The sequence below is a fragment of the Chamaea fasciata genome, unplaced genomic scaffold (assembly GCF_029207755.1).
Source record: "Chamaea fasciata isolate MVZ Bird 193981 ecotype frontalis unplaced genomic scaffold, bChaFas1.0.hap1 SCAF_5, whole genome shotgun sequence".
Lineage (NCBI taxonomy): Eukaryota > Metazoa > Chordata > Aves > Passeriformes > Sylviidae > Chamaea > Chamaea fasciata.
The window spans coordinates 54,081,556-54,100,389 of NW_027094090.1; the positions used below are offsets into that span (position 1 = coordinate 54,081,556).

Consider the following 18,834-nt stretch of genomic DNA (forward strand, 5'->3'; position numbering starts at 1 on the left):
GCCCCAGCAGCCAGAGTGTGTCAACTTGTGGGGCAGCCTGCTCCGAAATGTCACCAACGGGCTGTGGTTTGTGCTCTCGCCCCGCAGGCAACGCGAGGTAGAAACCGCCAAACTGCTACAAGAAGAAACTGCTGGCCAGGCAGAAGCCCTGCGTTTAGAGCTGCAAAAAGCCACCCAGCAGCTGGAGGATGCCAGCAAGCACGTAAGGGACAGCCCAGTTCCCTCCGTGCAGGGAACCAGGGGATGCAAAAGGGCCGCGTCCAACACGCGGCTGCCCTCAGGGAAGGGAATCGCGTGTTTGGAATAGTGTGCCTCCCTGCAAAAGTGGAACCAGCAGAGGAAGTAAAATTTGAGGGGGTGGTGACAACAGTTTGCTGATGAAAGAGGCAGCATTGCATATTTGTGGTGGCTTAAAAAAAAAGAAAAGAGGATAAAAAGGGCCCAAAAATAGCTTCCATACATGGTCCACCCCAACGTAAAAATGCAGAAGTTCAGAGGGAGCTTTATCACTTCCTGAGAAAGAACAGATGCAGTTTGGTTTCATTTACATGAACTGTAGAAGCTCCTTGTGCTAGCCAGGCTGCTTTATTTTATTTTTTTATTCCTTTCTTTTTTCCTTAAATATTGTTTTGTGCTTAGGCGGAGGATCAAGTTGAAGCATTTCACTCTGCTTGTGAGGAAGCAGCATCCTTGAAGAGCAAGTTGGAGGAAGCCATTTCTGAGCAGCAGAAGCTCAGGGATGTGAATGCAGCTTTAGGAAGCACTTGCCAGTTGCTTCAGGAGAAGGTGGAAGACCACAAAAGTGAGTAACTTTTGGCATGTGCCAGCATTCGCTTTTTGCATGGGCAAGTACTTTAGGCTTTAGTTACACCAAGGGAAAACAGGCTTGATCTGCAGGTCATCCAGTAAAATGCTCTGAGGAATCTTGCTTGCTGTTTTGGGATATTTTCCCTCTTTTTTTTCTACTTTTCCTTCTCCTGGAAGAGATCTGTCACTGCTGGAGCTAAGCAGGTGGGATCCCAAGGGAGTGGGTGTTGGAATCCACAAAGCTTCAAAAGCTCCCAACAAAACCCCCAGTCCTAGGAGGGGGATTAGTAACTCCACGGGTGGCACAGGTACGCCTTCACCGAAAGTGCTGCTCCCCACCTTATCCCTAACAAGGCCATCCCTCTTTCTTGAGCTTTCTGAAGCAAATAGACTTGGTTTTTGTACATTCTGTGTTCTGTTGGCTGCTTGTGTTTGCTCTGTGTTTTTGAATATCTGTGTGGTGTTAGGCTGTTCTGTTTAGTGGAAAGTAATCCTGTCACTATCTTGTACGCGTGCAACTTCTGCCACAGAGCCATGGAAACTTCATATTGCCTCTTTCTTACTCACTTCCTGACATCAGCACCTCAATAACCTGGGCAATTAAATAATGCAGAGGTCTGAGTCCAGAACACGTGGCTTTTTCTTTCCTAACCCTGGAGTCTGATCACTTTCTTACAGAAAAGGGATTTGATTGATTTAAGCCCCCCTGAATGTTTTGGCCTCAGGCATGCACTTACCATATATGCTCAACAAATATGTGTGCATTGCAAACAACTCCATGTGAAATTAGTTTGTCTTGCAGGAGAAATTCCCTGGGTCCCTTTGCTTTAGCTCTAAGACACAACTTTGCAGAAGAACTTCATCTATTCAGAACTGGAAAATGACAAACTATTTCCACTGTCATGCCTCTTGCAGAGCAAAATAAAGCAGCTGCATAGTTTGAGGGAAGCATGAAAGCAACACACGCGCACACACATGTGAACAACACCAAAACACTGGTCAGAGGGGAGCAAGAAGAGTTTGGGGCTGTTTCTGCCCTATCAGTGCAAAGTGAGCTTGAGTAGATTGAGAACCCCAGATATGTGAGACTGGTGCCACATTGATGAGAAAAACACCAACACCACCCCCCCACACACCCCCCCCAAAAAAAACCAAACCAAAAACCACCAAAGAAACACCACCACCCTGAAAATGGTTGAGACCTTGGCTTTAAATTACTCCAGTTACTTTACAGAAATATTTCTGTAGATAAATGAACTGGCAGATGTGTAGAGAAATTGCAAGGCATTATGAAGACCAGTGCTGACGAACAAGGCTGGCACTGAAGGAAAGAATTAAAATGCCTTATATTGGTTCCTGTAGAAAGCCAGACAGGTCTGGTGCCTCTTCTGACTGAAGGGCTGGGCTGTGGTATCCTCCTCACCTATCCCTTACTTCCTCCCACCTGCATGGTAAGAGGGGGAAAGTGCTTCTAAATACCAAGCCCACAGACTTTACAACTCCTGTACAGGATGTCAGGTGGAAAGGCCAATCACTTCTCTTACCCTAAGCCGTAAGTGAGGGAGCTGTTTCCGCAGGGAACTCTGTCATTCCAACTAATGATGTGAGGAAGCCTTGACTGTGATTTGCAGGTGAAGATGCCCAGTGTTTTCTCTTTCCTGGGGAAAAAACTGTTGCAGGTTTAACCAGATGAATGCAAACTGCAATAAATTCTGATAAAAGAGTAGTTAGAGATGCTCATCAGATTGCTCATTATCAAGTTGTAAGGGACCCTGTTAGACTTGTAAATATCTCTTCATAGCAACTGCTAATGCCCTGAGATGGGAACTGCTGCAGAGGCGACTCTGTGAATTGCTGTGCCAGGTATGGTGCCCTTTGCTGGGAGCAGGAAAGGTGGGCTTGCACAGGAGGGGCTCTGGTGGAAGGACAACATAGCTGAGACCAGCTGCAAACAATTAGGCAGCACCTGGTATCTTCTTTTCTAACCTGTACATGAGCTGTATGTACAGATCTGCACATTATTTTCCCTATACAGACTTCTGGGAAAAATGTGTCAGGACTTACAGGTGTGGTGTTGGTCTTCACGGTGAGCAATTCTTGGTGATCATATCAAAAGGGGCTGAGGGAAACCTTCCCTGATGCACTGCTGTGATTTTTGTCCCACAACCAGCCCTCACTTCTGCAGACAGGCTTGAAAACAAATGTTTGTAATCTCATAATGTAAGATTTCTTCAGCACCGGAATAGGCAGTGAAACAGTTATTAAGCATTTGTGGCCCTCTGTGGAGAAATATGTTGAAAATTACATAACTCTGGAGTGCTTTGCTTTGAATAAAATTACTTGCTTCAGCTTGGGGAGGGGGTGGAGGGGGAAAACATTGTGGAGAGACTTTTTTCCCAATTGGCTCTAGTAAGGAATGCTATAGCTGAAGATCTGAGCGCTCTGGATTCAGACCAACAAGGTATTTAACAGCAAACAGAAGGTCCTGAAATGTCCCCTAGGCTACGAAAGGGGCATCAGAGGAGCAAAGTCAAAACTGGGCCAGCTGCATGTGAATAAAACTTATATTTGTACGTGAAAATTGAAGGCTGAAAGTAGCAAGGGGAAATAACTGCAGAGTTCTGCAATTGATGGCTGCATGTAGTTCAGTTTGAAAGATAAAGTTGCATTTTGCTCAATCAGTGGTAGTGCTACTTCTCCTTTTTCTCTTTGTATATTTTTCTTTACCTGCCTGCCTTAAACTCTCTCTATTACAACAGTGCTGTGCAGAGTTAGAATCTGACTACGCTCTGCTGCCCACATCAGCTGAACATGTAAAAGGGAAGGTAAGTGTGCTTGCTGCGGTCATTGCTGAGCCTATTAAAATGAGATGTTGGGTTTGTTTGGGTGGGGGCTTTTTTCTTCATCACCTCGAGGAAATAAATAACCTTCCTCGTGAGAAACTTTGCCAAGTTAAACATTCACTAAAAATAATTTGAGATCAATATCTGTGTGGATGTGCATGCAGGTGTTTACGTGCATACAAAGGCATATTCCAAACCTTATTGCAAAGCCAGGTTCCCACTGCCTCTGAAGCACAACACAGCTTTGTGATAAATTGATTTTTGAGAAACATCAGTCTGAAGATGGCACTTCTTCCAATTTCTTTTTCTATTTTTTATTGTTTAAGCAACATTAGGTCAAAAATAGCTGTGCACATGTCGCTTCAGAAGTTTTCTCAGATACCATCTTCAGATGACACCTCTTGGTTTGGTTGAATAGTGTGTTTTGGATTTTTCTTTCTTTTTTTACCCCCTTCACAGGGTTTGAGTGGCTTCTTTGGTTCACCTCTCAGGCTCATCTTGCCTGGTTTGTAGGATTTATTTCCAGATCTATCTTGAACCAACACATTTTATTCCATGTGTAAAGTTTAGTTATCCTGCCCCTTCCTGTAACTGTTCTGCCTATTAAAGATATGAGCTCTTCTGCTTTTCTAGACAAAAAAGCCACAGAAAATGTATTTGTGTAACTGTTGGTGTTACATTATGCAGATGCCTGTGTGTGGGGGGAGTTGGTGGCATTAATGTATTCAGTGTGGTGGAACAGCAGCACTTATTTTTTCAATTAGCAGCTCCATTGCTCCAAACAACCATGGAGTGAAGGACCCTCCTCGTACTCTGACTTTCCCTGGGCACTGTCCTTGGGTGTTTCACACTGGCATGGCTCCCCTCTGCTAGGTAAGACCTGGTGGTGTTGGACATTTCTCTTTAACCTGAAATATAGAAAGAGTTGACAGAACAATCTCAATAGTGTTGAGTGTGCTGCTAGAGTGTGGAAAATCTGTTGTGGGTTTAACCTATTTCTGCATGTAATCCAGGAATCTGAACCATGATTACGGTGCTGGCAGTGGAAGGCCTGAAGAAGTGGCTGTCTGTCAACCTGACAGACAGTTCCCAAAATCTTAAGGAACTATTGGTATAAATCATACATCCAAGTATACTCCTGACAGGATGCTTGTCAGTCTGGGTCCAGAGGGTGAGAGTTCTGCTCTTCCCATTCCCCCTGACTGGCACGCACTGAGATGTCCTGCTCCCTGGCTGCTGAGATGAGGGCAGTCCTGGTTTAACAACCATAACAGAGCTACTGGGAATAAAATCACAGAGTGAGAGAATGGTTTGGGGAGGGACTTTAAAGATCAGATAATTCCTTTCTCCTGCCATGGGCAGGGACACCTTCCACTATCCCAGGCTGTTCAGAGCCCCATCCAGCCTGGCCTTGGATGCTGCCAGGGATGGGGCAGCCACAGCAGCTCTGGGCAACTTGTGCCACTGTCCACTCAACCTTCTCTTCTCTAGGCTGAACTGCCCCACCTTTGCCAGCAGATTGTATTTGTTACTTTCTCCTGAATTCCTGAGTTGTTTGAATTTCCTTGCAATTCCCAAACTTTATGATGATGAAAAGCAGCCACTGACAGCTATGCATTGCAGAGCTGCAGGGTGCTGTGTTTGGGATTTCACACACAAGCGTTTTCCCTGCTGGTACCACACAGGTTCTCCTCACACAGACTATAAATGTTTAAGTGTAATTCCAGGCCATATTGATTGGAATGGAGGTAGAACTTTCTTTGCTTCTCTTTATCAGACCACTCAGAGCACTGCTCTGGGAGCGTTGTTTCAGTTTGCCAAGCTCTCCATCTACAAAACAAATTGAGGCCACACAACCAAACCCTTTCTTACCCAGGTAGAAGTTGCCTTATTATAAATCTCTGCTTGGTTGGCCTGCTTCTTAACTATTTTAGAGTTAGCCAAAAAATTGACTTGTAACTAAGTCCAGCTTTGCCAAGGACCACTTCTTTTCATGCTTGTCCTTCTTAACAGATGCTCTGACCTTGGAGACTTCCTGCCCAAATAACCCTTCTGGGCACAAGTGGGACCAGCCTTGCAGGCAGAGCCTTGGCAGCTGCACCTTGGAGAGGTGTGATGTGACACACATGTCCAGCTCAGATGTCACATCAGGAGAAGGCAGGTAAGGTGGCAAAGTAACCTTTTTGGGGTGAAGGGGGGAAGAGTAAACAGAGTCTAGCAGATTCCATGTGCTCCGTTCAGCTGCAGGAGCCTCCCTTAGAGGGAACACTGGACACCTGGTGATCAGCTCATAGTGATCCAGGGCAACACTTTGCTTCTATTCAAAAGCTACCAAAATTCTTTACTGGAACTGCTGGCAACCAGCCAAATACAGTGATGGGGTTTCTATTTCATGCTGGAGAACTGAGACATGATTTAGGCACTCTTGTCTATTTTCTGTGTTTAACTCACAATTGGCAGTCCCATTAGGTGCCAAAATCCTATTGGCTTTGAGAAGTCACTTTTCATTTTTTGCAGAGCTTAGAGCAGGAATTCTGAGGTCCTTGCCCATCAAGCTGCCTCCTTAGATCTTCAAAATAGATATTAAACTGCTTGAGGTTATGAAAGCTGAAATGAATTGCAGTGAATATTTTAGAATATAAGGATGTTCCTGAAGGTGCAGAAGCAGGCAGTCTGCAGCAAGAGACTCAGCATGTCTCGAAGCTTTTGCCACTGGTTTTCTGTAGAATTGTGCAGTGTGGAGGAGGCTGGGAAAAGGACTGTTCGGGGGAGGAGGGATTGATGTTGGTGATGAATTTCTTTCCCTGAGAGACCAGCTGACTGACTGCACAGAGTGTGATGACTTCAGTTGTTATGTGCTTAAGGAAAATGGGCACTCTATCTCTCTGTTGTTTGGGCAATATGCAAATAAAGCCTGTGTTGCCAGGTGGAAAATATGCTCTGCTGATGACTACACTGATGCAGACCTTCCTGTTTCCATTACAATGATGGACTCTTCACTTGCTGAGGTGAGTGCTGCCTCTGATGCCCGAGATGTGGTTTTGAACAGGTTCAAGCATTTTGTGCCTTGCTCAGACCCAGGTCCAGATGGCTCAGCTAGAAATCAGCACTGCTCCACAGTGGATGGAGCTGGCCTCAGTCAGCAGGGTGCTGTGGGGGGTGTTCCCTTCTGTTTGGGCATGTTTCTGCAATACCTTGGTTATAAAACCAAATGTCTTCATGTTCATGTGCAACTGGGTCATGCTTTTAGCTATGGAGTGTTTTAAATGTGGTTTCAAGGCTGGAGACAGTGCTGGTTCTGCAGTAACAGTTGGTTCTGCCAGGGAGGAACTGAATGTTTTAGCTCTTTTTCTCCACCTGCAAGGAGCCACAGGATGCTTCAGTTGGGAGTACTGCCTTTCTTTGCACTTTCTCCCACGGGCACCATGTAACAGCTGAAAAATGCCATCTTTGCTGTAGGGGAGCTTTCCTTCAGCTGATGTACTCAGCTATGCTTTCACTGCTGCCCTGAATCCTGCATCTACAACTTGAGCTTGCAGTTTTCTTGTGGCAGCAGCAAAAGAAACTGCAGCTCAGCACACCTAAGCTGTGCCTCAATCCTCACTATTGAAGTCTAGACCTCAGCTCCAGCACACAGAGCTTCTAATGAGCTCTACCAACTCCAGTATTGGTGAGGATGGTGGAAGAATATTGGTCAGTTGTTTCTGTGAGCCTGGAAATAACCTTTGGGACTAAACAGCAGACAACCTCAGGGTGATCCTGGCTGGTGTATGACACCTGTGAGTACAGCATGGTCTGGTTGTAGTGGTAAATCAAAGCAGAAAGTGCAGTGAGGGTAGAAAGTAAAAGTTCTGGGGACTCTCTGTGGTTTCAGCACACGGGGGTAGAGCAGGTGAAGAACTCCCAGCTTGTGCCGCTACTACTTAAGTGCCCTTAAAGAGGATCCTCTTAAGGGTTCCTACTTAATCTAGTCCTTCTGGAAAGTCACAGCTGTGCAAAGGTATGTGAAGCACCTGTGCTTTGTTGCTCTGGGACTTTCTGTAATTCCAGCTGAGCTCAAAAATGTCATTTTCCATTCTTGTTATTGCTTTTTAGTATAAGCTTTGCACATGAATGTTCTGAAGGGGAAAAATTGAAAATGTTAAAGCTTTCCCTAGAGAAAAGGCAAATGGGCTGTGCCCAGTATCTTCTCTCAGCGCTGGCACGTAGGAAAATTTGAATATCCTTGCTCAATAGAAAAAAGTCTCCCTAGTTTTCTTTGGAGTTTTATTACACTGCAGTTGCAGACATTTGAGCAGATCAGTGTATGACTCAAATTATTTGTGTCAAATAATTGTCACCATAGAAGTTCAGGGGCTACTTAATAAAGGAGCACTTGTGAGAGCTAAGTGGAGCCTGGGCTTTTTTGTCATTGTTGGGATTTATAAATGTGGAAGTCATACCACAGTCTGAAAACCAGACAGGTCTTCCAGATGTTAATGACTGTTTGGGAGGAGTTGTATCAGACTGTGGCCAGAATTTGTGGGCTGAGATAGAGAACCCTTGGGATTATTATGCTAATCAGAGGGATGGAGGTGGGGGAAGTGATTAGGGATGTGCTTCAGGATCTTCTTTAGCTGTTCTTCCTCACAAAAGGACTGTGCCATTCTCCAATGCCCTGCGCAAACAGATTTTACTGTGAGAGTGGTGAGGCCCTGGCACAGGTTGCCCAAAGAAGCTGTGGCTGCCCCATCCCTGGAAGTGTCCAAGGCCAGGTTGGATGTTGGTCTGAGCAACCTGGGATAGTGGAAGGTGTCCCTTCCACTGGTTGAAACTTTGGCCTTTAAAGTCCCTTCCAACCCAGATCATTGCATAATTCTATTTTATTAAGAAATCTAGAATGTGGTGTTTCTCTTTTATTGGGATTTTTTTTTTCACTTTATGTGGAATACACGGGACTGTACAATCGTGGTGGCCAGCTTAGGGTTTAAAAAAAAACTGAATTGAGGGTTTTCCTTCATTGCAAACAGAAACCACTGACCATGTGCCCATCTGGGCAGGGGACAGGTCATGTAGTATAATTTATAATTTCAGTCAGTTCTAGGCGATGCAAGGGATTTTCTGTTTACTTGGGTGCTGTGTGTTAGTTTTAAAAGCCCTTTAGATTTCTTTTCTTTCTAACATGGTGTTATTCTCCCTCCCAGTACTCCGGCAGACTAAATGTCCTGAACAAGGCAAATGCATTGCTGCGCTTCCTCAAGTTTACCAGAGACTTCAAATAATAATAATAAAAATAGCCTGAATTTGCATTAGAGGAAGCATCCACCTGGCTGGGGCAGGGCTGTGCAGGAGCAGCCCAGCTCTGACAGGGCAGGGAGGAGGGAAAAGGCACTTCCTGATGCTGGGAGCAGTTGGTCACTCTTAGGAGTGCCCAGGGCCCTTGGATACCGCCTGTTCTCATTTGCTGAGTTTCCTGTGTCCTCAGAGGCCATTTGAGGGGGTAGGAAAGATACCAGAACACAGGCAATCACTAGCTGATGGGGTTTTTCTGTTGTTTCTCCACACACACTTCAGTAGTGCTCTTGGGTACTTGTTGTGTAGGGAGCTGCCCAGCCTCATTCCTTCTCTTCTTGGAGAGAGGAGTGGGTTTGGGCTGGTTTTGTTTTCTATTCAGCACTTTTCTTCAGCAGTTGTGGTGTAATGCAGCACAAGTCATAACCAGCTTAACCCTTTAAACCTCATCAGATCCCCCTGTGTTTTCACCCATAAAGAGAGACCAACCAATGAACAACTTAAAGAGCAAGCTGGAACTTTCCAGGGTGAAATGAGGAAGAGGGATATTGCATATATAGCACCTCCCTCGAAATTAAAAACCTCAAGAGGATATTGGTTTTGTCTGTGATGTGATAAGGCTCAAGTCCAAAACCACACTGTGGCAGCTAGAGGAACATGAGCAAAATTGCCAGCTTTTAATTGCTTTGTTCCTCTGCTGTTTGCACACCAGGGAGGCTTGAGGCCTCTGAAGGGGCTGGGTAATACTGTAAAACTGGATTCCTTCAAAGGCAGTCACTAAGATGTACAACACAGCACACAAGTTTTCTGCATTTTGAGCCACCTGCTTCCTCACGCTGTGACTATTAACACTTTTGTTTACCTGATGAGTCTGATCCCTACAGCCAAGTGAAGCTCTGTGCACCTCCCTTGTAGGTTTTGAGCTCCAGACCTTGAAAATGGATCTCTCCTGATGCAGAGTTAAGAACAGTGGTGGTCCAGTAACGTGTTTGTTGGTCATTGAAAATGTGCATTAGGAGCAAACCATGGAGTCAGGAACCAAAACATATGAGTGTGACATTCCTGAGACGGCTTTAGACTAGTGGGTGAATCTGTGTGCTTACCAGATAGTTCTTCACTGCTGGAATAGTTTGGGCACAGCTGGGGAAGTTAAAGTTTTGACTGGCAAGTTTTATACTGGCAGTTATCACTCTGATGCAAATTCTTTTCTCTCTCTGAAGATTGACCGTGGGGAGCAGACACCGCCAGCCACTCTGATCCCATCCAGGTCAGGTCTTGTGCAAGATTCAAAATCCTTTATCAAGATCTGTATCATGTGGATGAGTATCTGAAAGGGTTTTGTTTTGGCAGTGATCACTTAACATCAGCCCGAGAAGCTCTTGCATCCTCAGTGGAAAGCACAGCACTGGTGCCAGGTGAGTCCTCAATTTGGGGTGCTGGAGGTCCTGGATATGCCCAAGCCTGTGTGTTTTTACGGAAGAATAAAAGCTGTGTTTTCTGTTGTCTGGTGCTGCAGGCTGCCTTGTTATGGAACAAAGAACATCCAAGGGCTTACATGAGAGCGGGGAAGATGTGCCAACCTCTGCGGCAACAGAGACAAACAGTGATAAGGACGCAGCCGCTCCCGTGTCAGGTACAGTGGCTGCTGCCTACTGAGGAAATGGTTTGCTTCCAGCACATCTTTGAAGTGAGGAAGCTGAGTAAGAGCAACAACATGAGAATTTCTATTTCTGCAAGTATTTTCACCTGCCAGGGCTCTCAAGCCTCCCTGAAGCTAAGTAGGAATAAAGTTTTTTACCCCCCTTACCACAGCACTGCACGCAGGGAGCGTGAAATGACTCGGTGAGATCCTGGGGCTTGCTCAGCTGCCAAAACACTGAGTGGGTACAAAATCTCAGACAATTTTGACAAGAGAAAACATGTTTTTATGGGTTTAAACAGTTATTTAGTTTGACAGTGCCGCTAAACGCTTTCTCTCTTTTAAGGCTGTTACACAAGAAGTTGGGATGGGTCAAGAGGAGAGATAAGGGTAGAGGAATTTGCGTATTGTTCTCTTTCCTAGAGCCATGAACACCCACCAGATTCTTACCAGATCTGATGGTTTTCTTCCACTGAAAAAGTATAAAACCAAGCCAAAACTGGAGCATGTTTACACACTGTATTTAAGCTGTTTTTGCAAAGCTCATCTGAATAAGCAGCACAGAATACCTGTACCTGTTTGTTTGTAATATTTTTTTAATCTTAACCTCCATATAAGACTACACTTTCTTGTTTGGTTTTGTTTTTTCTTTTCTCAGTACTATCTTCCCAAAATCAAATACTGTCCCTTCATTTAAAAACATTTTCTTTCTACTAATTTCCCTCTATTGTTAATTTGCATATGTGGTCTGGGTACCTTTGGCCAAGAGGAAACAGATAGGTAGAACAAATTAAAAAGAGTCCCAATAGCTTTAAAGTCTGAGAATCCAGCTGCCTGTTGCACATCTCTGAAAAGGAAGTGTCCCTAATATTAGAACTGATTTGAAGCCCTTGCAGGCTTCAAACCTGAAGCTGGAGTTCTTCTGGGTTTTTTTCTTTTTTGTTTTTCCCTGTGCCATTTCTTTGGCTCACAGTTGTGTGCGACTGCATAAACAGAGGAGAAAAAAAAATATGCTAGATGTTCTTAAAGGTATAAATATTAATTAAAAGCTGCCTCCTTAAACAGCAAACACAACAACAAAACTTCCATCCTGGTAGCAAAGTAATAAAAATCATTTATCCAAGGGAGTATTACTGCAACTCTTGCATCTTCAGCAACAGGAAGTATATCATATTCTCAGCTGTAGACCTGCAACACTACTTATGGGGATTTTTTTCCAATCATAATTATTGTCACACTTCTTCCTATGTGTCTTTATAGTGTTCTTTGCTGCCTCCTCTTTTCCTCAGTGATCTTTCATGGCATTTGGTGCAGTTTTTCAGCCGAGTTGGCCCATGGCTAAAATGGTGAGTGTTGGAAACTCCGTGTGTTTTATTGTTACATTTGGGAATGTTTCTCTACAGGCCCAAGTCAGATCAAGAGGGAATCCTGCCTGGTGATGGAAGACCACAAGCCTGTGTTGCAAAATGTTTTGAAGCAAGACCCGGTAAGAGTGCTGGTGACAGTGAAAAACCCAACTGGGTTGGCTGAGCAGTGACAAAGGAGGGGACAGGCACCTCCAGGGGTGGTGTGGCTGCTCCCTTGCTGTAACTGCTCTGATGTGCCTTTAGGAGCTGGGCCAGGAAAAGAAAAATAATAAAGAATGGAGTGAGGAAACGCCAGCTGTTGTTCCCAGCAGGAAAGGTAAGGGGGTTTGGCTGAACACCTTCATGTTACTGGAGCACAAGCTGAGTCCGGAGCTGTGTAGAGAGGTGCAGGGAGCTGCCTGTCTCACACCAAGCATGGTCAGAGGATTTTGTTTCAGGGCTTGGTACCTGCAGTTGCAGGTCGAAATGAAGAGAAGAACAGTGGTGTAATGCAAAATCTGCTGCTCTGATTTCTGCAGATACTGATCTAACCAGCTCCACATTCTTCTAGACAGGAGGACAATTCTTAGCTGCAAAGGAGTTGGGATATTTGAAACAGTTCTGGCACTCCTGCTCTCCCCAAAGATTTGTAAAAGAAGCATCTCTGTGCTATCCATGATATAGAGGAGCAGAATGTTGTTTCTCCTTAGACATCTCCACTTTTCAAATCACCTCCTCTTTTGCCTTTGGAGATCACTAAAAGCTGGTGAGGTAGTAAATCACGTAACTTCCCAAAGCCAAAACCTGCAGTTAACCATTTCTTTCCTAATAAGGTGCCAGTTGAAGACCTCAGAACAACTGACTTTGGGGTTTTGTACAAGTGGCAGTGCTGTGGTGCCTCACAATGAACAGAACCTGAGGCCCATGAGTTAATTTCAGTGGTGAGAGCTTAACACTGGAAATCTTGAACAGGGGCTTCTGTGGAAGCTTAAAAGGCTCTCATAGGTTGGTTTGGAGGGGCTGTTTTTTCACTTTAGTCTGAAAACGTGGGGGGTTTTTGTCTCTTCTCAGGGGGTTCACCCACTGCAGATGGCATTAAAGGAGATAAAACCAAGCAAAATGAGCCGTAAGTGTTGTGACTTCCAGTGATCACCTGCAGGTATGAATTTAAAGCCACAGTCTGTTCCATGGTTCTTTTTCTTCTCCTGCAGTGACTCCCCAAACGAGAAGGAAGTGGAGGTAAGTCTCAACTGCTTCTATCCTGGAGTATTTCAGGTAACTGATCTTGTAGATAAACTCTGATTAATATCTCCTCCTATGTAAAAGGATGATCCAGCTTAAACTGGATGTATTTCTGTAGGTTAACTTGTGAAATCTCGCTTTCCAAGCCTAACAGAAATTTTTGCAAGAGATGGGATGGAGAAAGGTGGAAATCGGTAAAACTGAACAAAGACTTGTCACTCCTGTGACATTTGTTTGCAAGCTTGAAGGAGCATAGCTGTGACCTCCTCCTAAGCAGAATGTGCTGATTTAAGACAGTTTTGTCAAAAGGCACAGATGGCGCAGTGTGCTGCCAGGATGTCACCTCTCCTGGCTGCATAAAGTTCCCCCCATCACTACAGATGGGAGGACCTGCTTTAAGGAAGTGGGTCACGTTCACTTTTTCTTCTGTATCTCTCCTAAACTTTGGTCACAGGGTATAGTCCCAAATGTCATGTCAGTGTCCAAATTTACTTAAACTTCTGCATCACTTGGATTCCTCTGAAATCTTTTCTTCTCCCACATCAGGCTGAATTTCTGAGGCTGTCTTTAGGTTTTAAGTGTGACTTGTTTACCTTGGACAAGAGAGTGAAGCTTGAAGAGAGGTCCCGAGACCTGGCTGAAGAGAACTTGAAAAAGGAGATCACAAATGCTGTGAACATGTTAGAGGTCAGTATTGGCCAGGGCTGGTGGAGTGGATGGGATAAGTAGATGTGAGTCTCTCTCTTAGAATAGCTCTTTAAAGTGTGGGTGTGTGCATGGGATACATGATGAAGGAAGTTCTGGAGCAATGCAGTTGAAATACGAGAGATTACAAGGGGTAACCTTGATCCCAAGTGTATTGCATGCTCAGCCAGTGGGGAGTTTTTCCTGTGGCACAAGTATCTGACCCCTGCTTCAGCTGATTTTATACTCCAGTCTCTGCCCACTGGAGCTCTCTATTCATGTTACACTGATTGAGGATGTTGATGTGGGCTTGAACACAGCTCCTCAGTGTTATCCGCTCAACCCTTCATTCTCTGTTAATACTTCGCACCAGTTTTCTTACTAATGTGTGCTCTTAGGCATTAGTTCCTTTGTGCGAAGAAGATAACCAAGCACAGGAGATTATTAAGAGGCTGCAGAAAAGCCTGCAGTTCCTTAGCCAATACGCAGCTCGAGTCGCCAGCAGAGCAGAGATGTTGGGAGCTATTAATCAGGTAACGTCTTCCATCTAAAAGTACTTTGCACAAAGCTGAGATCTTCTAGCTGCAAAAGCATAGCCATAGCTGCTTGCTGGGCTTCTGCTTCCAGGATTGGATTTTGGGAATCTGATTTGTGTAGTGTAGACTGGCCAGTACAGCTTAGTCCTGGCCTTCTCACTCTGTTATAAGAAATCCCAGGCACTGAGAGCAGCTAGAATTGTGCAAAAACCCACAGAAGAAATAATAAGGTTCTGGTTAAAAAAAAAAAGGACTTTGCAGCGGTGGGATGAACAAAATACCAAGCAGGGTGGTGACAATGGCTTTGATGCTGCAAAGATGGTTCTGTGCCTTATGGAAAGGGCAGCTAATCAGCTAAATCTATGGAAAATTACAAAGCCCTGCTCAAATGTTAGGTGTAGTTGTGTATAATACCCCGGAGCAGCAGGAAAGTATGATTTGGCAATACCAGCAAATGTATGGTGGCAGCTGAGACTGTAGATCAGAGGAGATGATGATGAGTTGTAAGGGCTTGGAAAACTGAAGACCGATTTATTTATTTTACAATGAGAGCGATCCCCGGAGAAATAAAACCTGTGTAGCACATGCCAGGACAGGGGTTGTAGTGAAACTTTGAAAAGGAGGATAAAAGTGAGAAACCAGAGCAGAGCAGGTGCTTGAGGGGGAAATCTCCAAACATGAGGCAGTTCCTGATAGCTGCTGCTTTCCCTGCTTCCTCAGGAGAGCCGGGTGAGTAAGGCCGTGGAGGTGATGATCCAGCACGTGGAGAACCTGAAGCGCATGTACGCCAAAGAGCACGCGGAGCTTGAGGAGCTCAAGCAGGTCCTGCTCCAGAATGAGAGGTCCTTCAGCTGCCTTGGAGACAGAGGTAACTAGGAAAAGCCTCCTTCCCTTGCTAGCACCTGCCCGACAGACCCTTAGAGCTGCAAAATAGTCACGTAATCCCTGCACATCTTAGGTGATAGAATTATATGGTTGTTTTATCCCCTCTTCTAAGAAGGGGGGGAAATAGTAATTAAATAACACTATTAAAAGCAGCACTCTGAAATTAACTTGTGCCTAGACTGTCATGGATCTCAGAGTGTGTGTGTGTGGGGGACCACTGCAAGTACTCAGGAACATTCTGGCTTTCAGCAAAGTGAATGGCATGTATTGGTGATAATCTTATTCCTTGCGAGCAGTAAATTTGGGTTCTTGTTCACAGTAGCTATTTCTAGGTAGCTGAGCTTTGGCTGCTCTCTGCAGATGAACCCTGCCCTTTCCTGCATGGGAATCACAAACCCCTTAAGTGCAGGGAGCCTCTATTTCCCCTTCTCAGCAGCCAGTGCTGTGCACTTGTGGCTTTGCCAGAGAAGTATTAAATTCTTCTGAAAAATAGGATGTGTTTTTTAAACACCAAAAGGGAAATCTTCCACACCATAAAAATCCTTGTGGGAGCCTTTTTAACCACAGTCCTGGCTGTGAAAGACAGTACTGTAACAGGACACTGCCTCAATAATAGACTGTATTTGATGACAGTGACAGAAGTTGATGCTTGCAGAGGAAGGTAATGTGTGAATGTTATGGACTTATTTAATGAAATAGGAAGCTTTTTTCTGAGATCTCATTTCTGCTTTCTGAGAGTGCTTTGCTTAAAGAAAGTCAAACCTTAGGCTGCAAATAACACTCACTCTACTACTGTAAGCAGCAAACTCTTCCTGTAAAGCTCTGATGTTTGATCTCTTCACAGATGAATCCACGAACAAGAAGCTACCAAGTCCTTTTAACTTTAAGGTAATGGTCCTTACGTGAAATTTCACTTTTTTAAAAGTGTGTGTGTTTTCCTTTGCTTTGTTATGTGCTGGTGCTCTGCTGCTTGGTGCTTTTCCCTCACAAATATGGGCTGGTGTCATCAAACATGAGGATCTACTTTTCAGGCACGCCACCAACCTTCTAGGTGGCCCCTCTTGGAAGATGAACGTGAAATGTTTGGGCTCTCACTCACTGGTTAAGAAATATTGTTCATGTGTGGTTCTCTTGGAGTTAAAGGAGGGTTTAGCACAAAAATATGAGATGGGAGCAGTTCAAACTGAGTGTAGGAATTCCTGTGAGTGAGGTTAGGGGAATTTAGTTACATTCAATTTTGGTCTTTTGCTGGAAGCTGGGCAGCCAGCCTCACTCAGGTAGGCAGAAAGCATTTATTGTGGAAAGATGCTTCTTTAAAAATCTGATTTGATCTGCACTTGAGATTGGGTTCTTTGTGTGTCACTTCAAGCTAAGTGTCAACACCCCCTTTTTTTAATATAGTTTGTATAAAACAGATGGTATTTTGTGTGCTCAGTGGGTAACCCAGTTGTACCTTGCTCAGAGCCAGTAATGCCTCTTATTTGTATAGCCCTCGTCAGCCCTGCGGAGAGTTAGCATTGCAACAGTGCCCAGGAGTGCTGGGAATGCAGGGATTGGGGTGCCACTGGTAAGTAGGGGCTGCTGGAGGGATGCTGAGGTGCTTCACCTCCCCAAAACTGGCTGGGATGAAGCATCAGACTGCTAGTGCAGTAAATGTGGCAAATTCCTCCTGCAGGCCCAGTTCCATGAACCTGATGGGGATGAACGGAGTGACAGATTCAGCAGGAGATCAAGCAGTTGGTAAAGTCACCTGGGCTGGGCTGGGCCATTTCCCCCTATTAATGGGGGAAATATTTTTCCAGTCTAACTGTTCCTGTAGTGAGCAATTTATGGAGCATCTTGGTATAATAATGTTTAGGCTACACCTTTTGCATTAATTTTATGAGCTATAATAGGTAAATGAGCCTTATGAGCTCAACATTTTCATTTACTGAGCATTGAGAGTTTAAAAAAAAAATCTGTCAACTTTCTTGCTTTAGAACTAAAAGGTGAAATCTAAATATCTACAGTGGATGGATCTGTAGTTTTGTTTGGTTTCATTTGGGTTTTTTTTTAATGATCCTAATTTCAAGCAATTAAATTTGTGAATTATTTGTCTGAGGTCAACCAAATGAGTAGGCTGCTGAAAAGTGTCTGATCTTCTGCTCTCTATCTGCTGGGAAAAATCAGACAAATTTGTTTAACACATGGCAGGGGCAGGCTAGGGGTGAAGCAGAATGAGAAGCGTCCTTCTCTGCAGAGGTTCCTCAGCACCTATTCCTGGGCAGAGTATGAAGAGGAGCATTTTGAAACCAAGTAAGTTTAGCAGCAGCCTCCTCCCAGGTGTGCTTTGGTTTGGTTGTTAATGAGCTTTTAATTCACCACCTGGTCAGGGCTATAAAGCCAAGCTGTTGTGAATTTGGCAAAGCTTTGGAACTTTTGATTCTTGTTTACAGAAATGAGCAGTTGGAATCACCTGCTGAAGTACAGGAACAGCCAACTAGGAAGGAAAGTGTCTCTGAAAAAGGCAAATACCCAACCAAATGGACCCTGGAGTCAATGTAAGTTTCTTTCACAAGTTAAAGCCGTGTTTGGGAGGTGCACATGGGAAGAGGGTTCAAACAAAAGGCCAGGACTTTCAGTGCTTTCTACAAGCAAAATTTATTGCTGCTCTTGCAAGGCAGCTTTTGTGAATCCTCTCTGGAGCCAGTGTGAGGTAGAGGAAGAATGGGTGGACTGGTGGGCTGGGTCAGCTTATCCAGAATTTGCTTCCTTGGAAGTGTTTTATACCCAGAACCAAAGCTCCCCCTGCACAGCTCACTAACAACCTGTCATTTCTGATGTTTGTGGGATCTAGTTTGCTTTAAGGCTTTTTGGGGTGGGGTGGGAAGAGTTGCACGTTTTGAAGAACCACTGAAGGGCTCTGTTCGTTCCTGCCCTGCCCAGGTACGGTTTGATGTCAGCGTGGGCATCCCACTTGAAGGCTTCCTTCTGCAACGCCAACAAAACCCTCTGGGTGTCCGTGTCCATCCTGGTGCTGCTGGCTGCTCTCACGAGCTTCCTGACGGGGCTGTCCCTGCAGAGGCCAGCAGATGCTGCCCCCGTGGGCACGGGGGACTCCTGGACGTCGGTGCAGCAGCTGCTGTGGCCCTACACAGGACTGCAACACCACGGCCCTCCCCCGGTATAGCCCCTGCGGGACAGGACGGGAGCCCGGGACTTATTTAAGGTTACATGTCTGGAACTGTTTTGTTGGGTTGTGGGTATTTTTTGGGGGAGAGATGAACTTTTTTTCTTTAAAGCATGACTTGAAATGAAAAAAGGTACCTTTTTCCCATTCTGACAAAAGTCATCTTTAAAAGTAGCTAAAAGGGTCTCAGTTCTGTTGAGGTTTACAACAGAATAGTGACTTTGAATGTTAGCTAACAATAAACATGTCTAGGTGGTCTAGCCACAGGAGAATAAAGAATTTATTTTGCTTGAACAAAGAAAATGTTTGAATTTTAGAACCTGTTTCAATGATTTGAATATAAAAGGATTTAAGACTTGAAATGTAACTATATTGAAAGCTTTTGATAATAAAGTTTTAAAGGAAAGCACGC

General features: G+C 44.7%; 1 protein-coding gene across 7 annotated transcripts in view; it reads left to right on the forward strand.

The window, feature by feature from the left end:
* The window catches only part of IRAG2 (inositol 1,4,5-triphosphate receptor associated 2), a 36,649-nt gene extending 17,821 nt beyond the window's left edge, over positions 1 to 18,828 (forward strand). For 5 of the 7 annotated variants that reach the window (XM_066183711.1, XM_066183709.1, XM_066183714.1 and 2 more), the window contains 23 exons: positions 88 to 202; positions 640 to 802; positions 2,609 to 2,670; positions 3,567 to 3,632; positions 4,415 to 4,523; positions 5,664 to 5,811; positions 6,577 to 6,658; positions 10,142 to 10,188; positions 10,272 to 10,336; positions 10,438 to 10,554; positions 11,964 to 12,046; positions 12,171 to 12,243; positions 12,978 to 13,032; positions 13,118 to 13,145; positions 13,695 to 13,835; positions 14,231 to 14,365; positions 15,089 to 15,236; positions 16,098 to 16,141; positions 16,743 to 16,820; positions 16,929 to 16,993; positions 17,447 to 17,548; positions 17,689 to 17,793; positions 18,179 to 18,828. In XM_066183711.1, the coding sequence (XP_066039808.1) occupies positions 88 to 202; positions 640 to 802; positions 2,609 to 2,670; positions 3,567 to 3,632; positions 4,415 to 4,523; positions 5,664 to 5,811; positions 6,577 to 6,658; positions 10,142 to 10,188; positions 10,272 to 10,336; positions 10,438 to 10,554; positions 11,964 to 12,046; positions 12,171 to 12,243; positions 12,978 to 13,032; positions 13,118 to 13,145; positions 13,695 to 13,835; positions 14,231 to 14,365; positions 15,089 to 15,236; positions 16,098 to 16,141; positions 16,743 to 16,820; positions 16,929 to 16,993; positions 17,447 to 17,548; positions 17,689 to 17,793; positions 18,179 to 18,422 (2,275 nt within the window). In that variant the 3' untranslated portion in view covers positions 18,423 to 18,828. The remainder of the gene's footprint in view (positions 1 to 87; positions 203 to 639; positions 803 to 2,608; positions 2,671 to 3,566; positions 3,633 to 4,414; positions 4,524 to 5,663; positions 5,812 to 6,576; positions 6,659 to 10,141; positions 10,189 to 10,271; positions 10,337 to 10,437; positions 10,555 to 11,963; positions 12,047 to 12,170; positions 12,244 to 12,977; positions 13,033 to 13,117; positions 13,146 to 13,694; positions 13,836 to 14,230; positions 14,366 to 15,088; positions 15,237 to 16,097; positions 16,142 to 16,742; positions 16,821 to 16,928; positions 16,994 to 17,446; positions 17,549 to 17,688; positions 17,794 to 18,178) is intronic. The other 2 variants (XM_066183712.1, XM_066183715.1) reach the window with 2 other exon arrangements.
* The last annotated feature ends 6 nt before the right edge of the window (positions 18,829 to 18,834 follow it).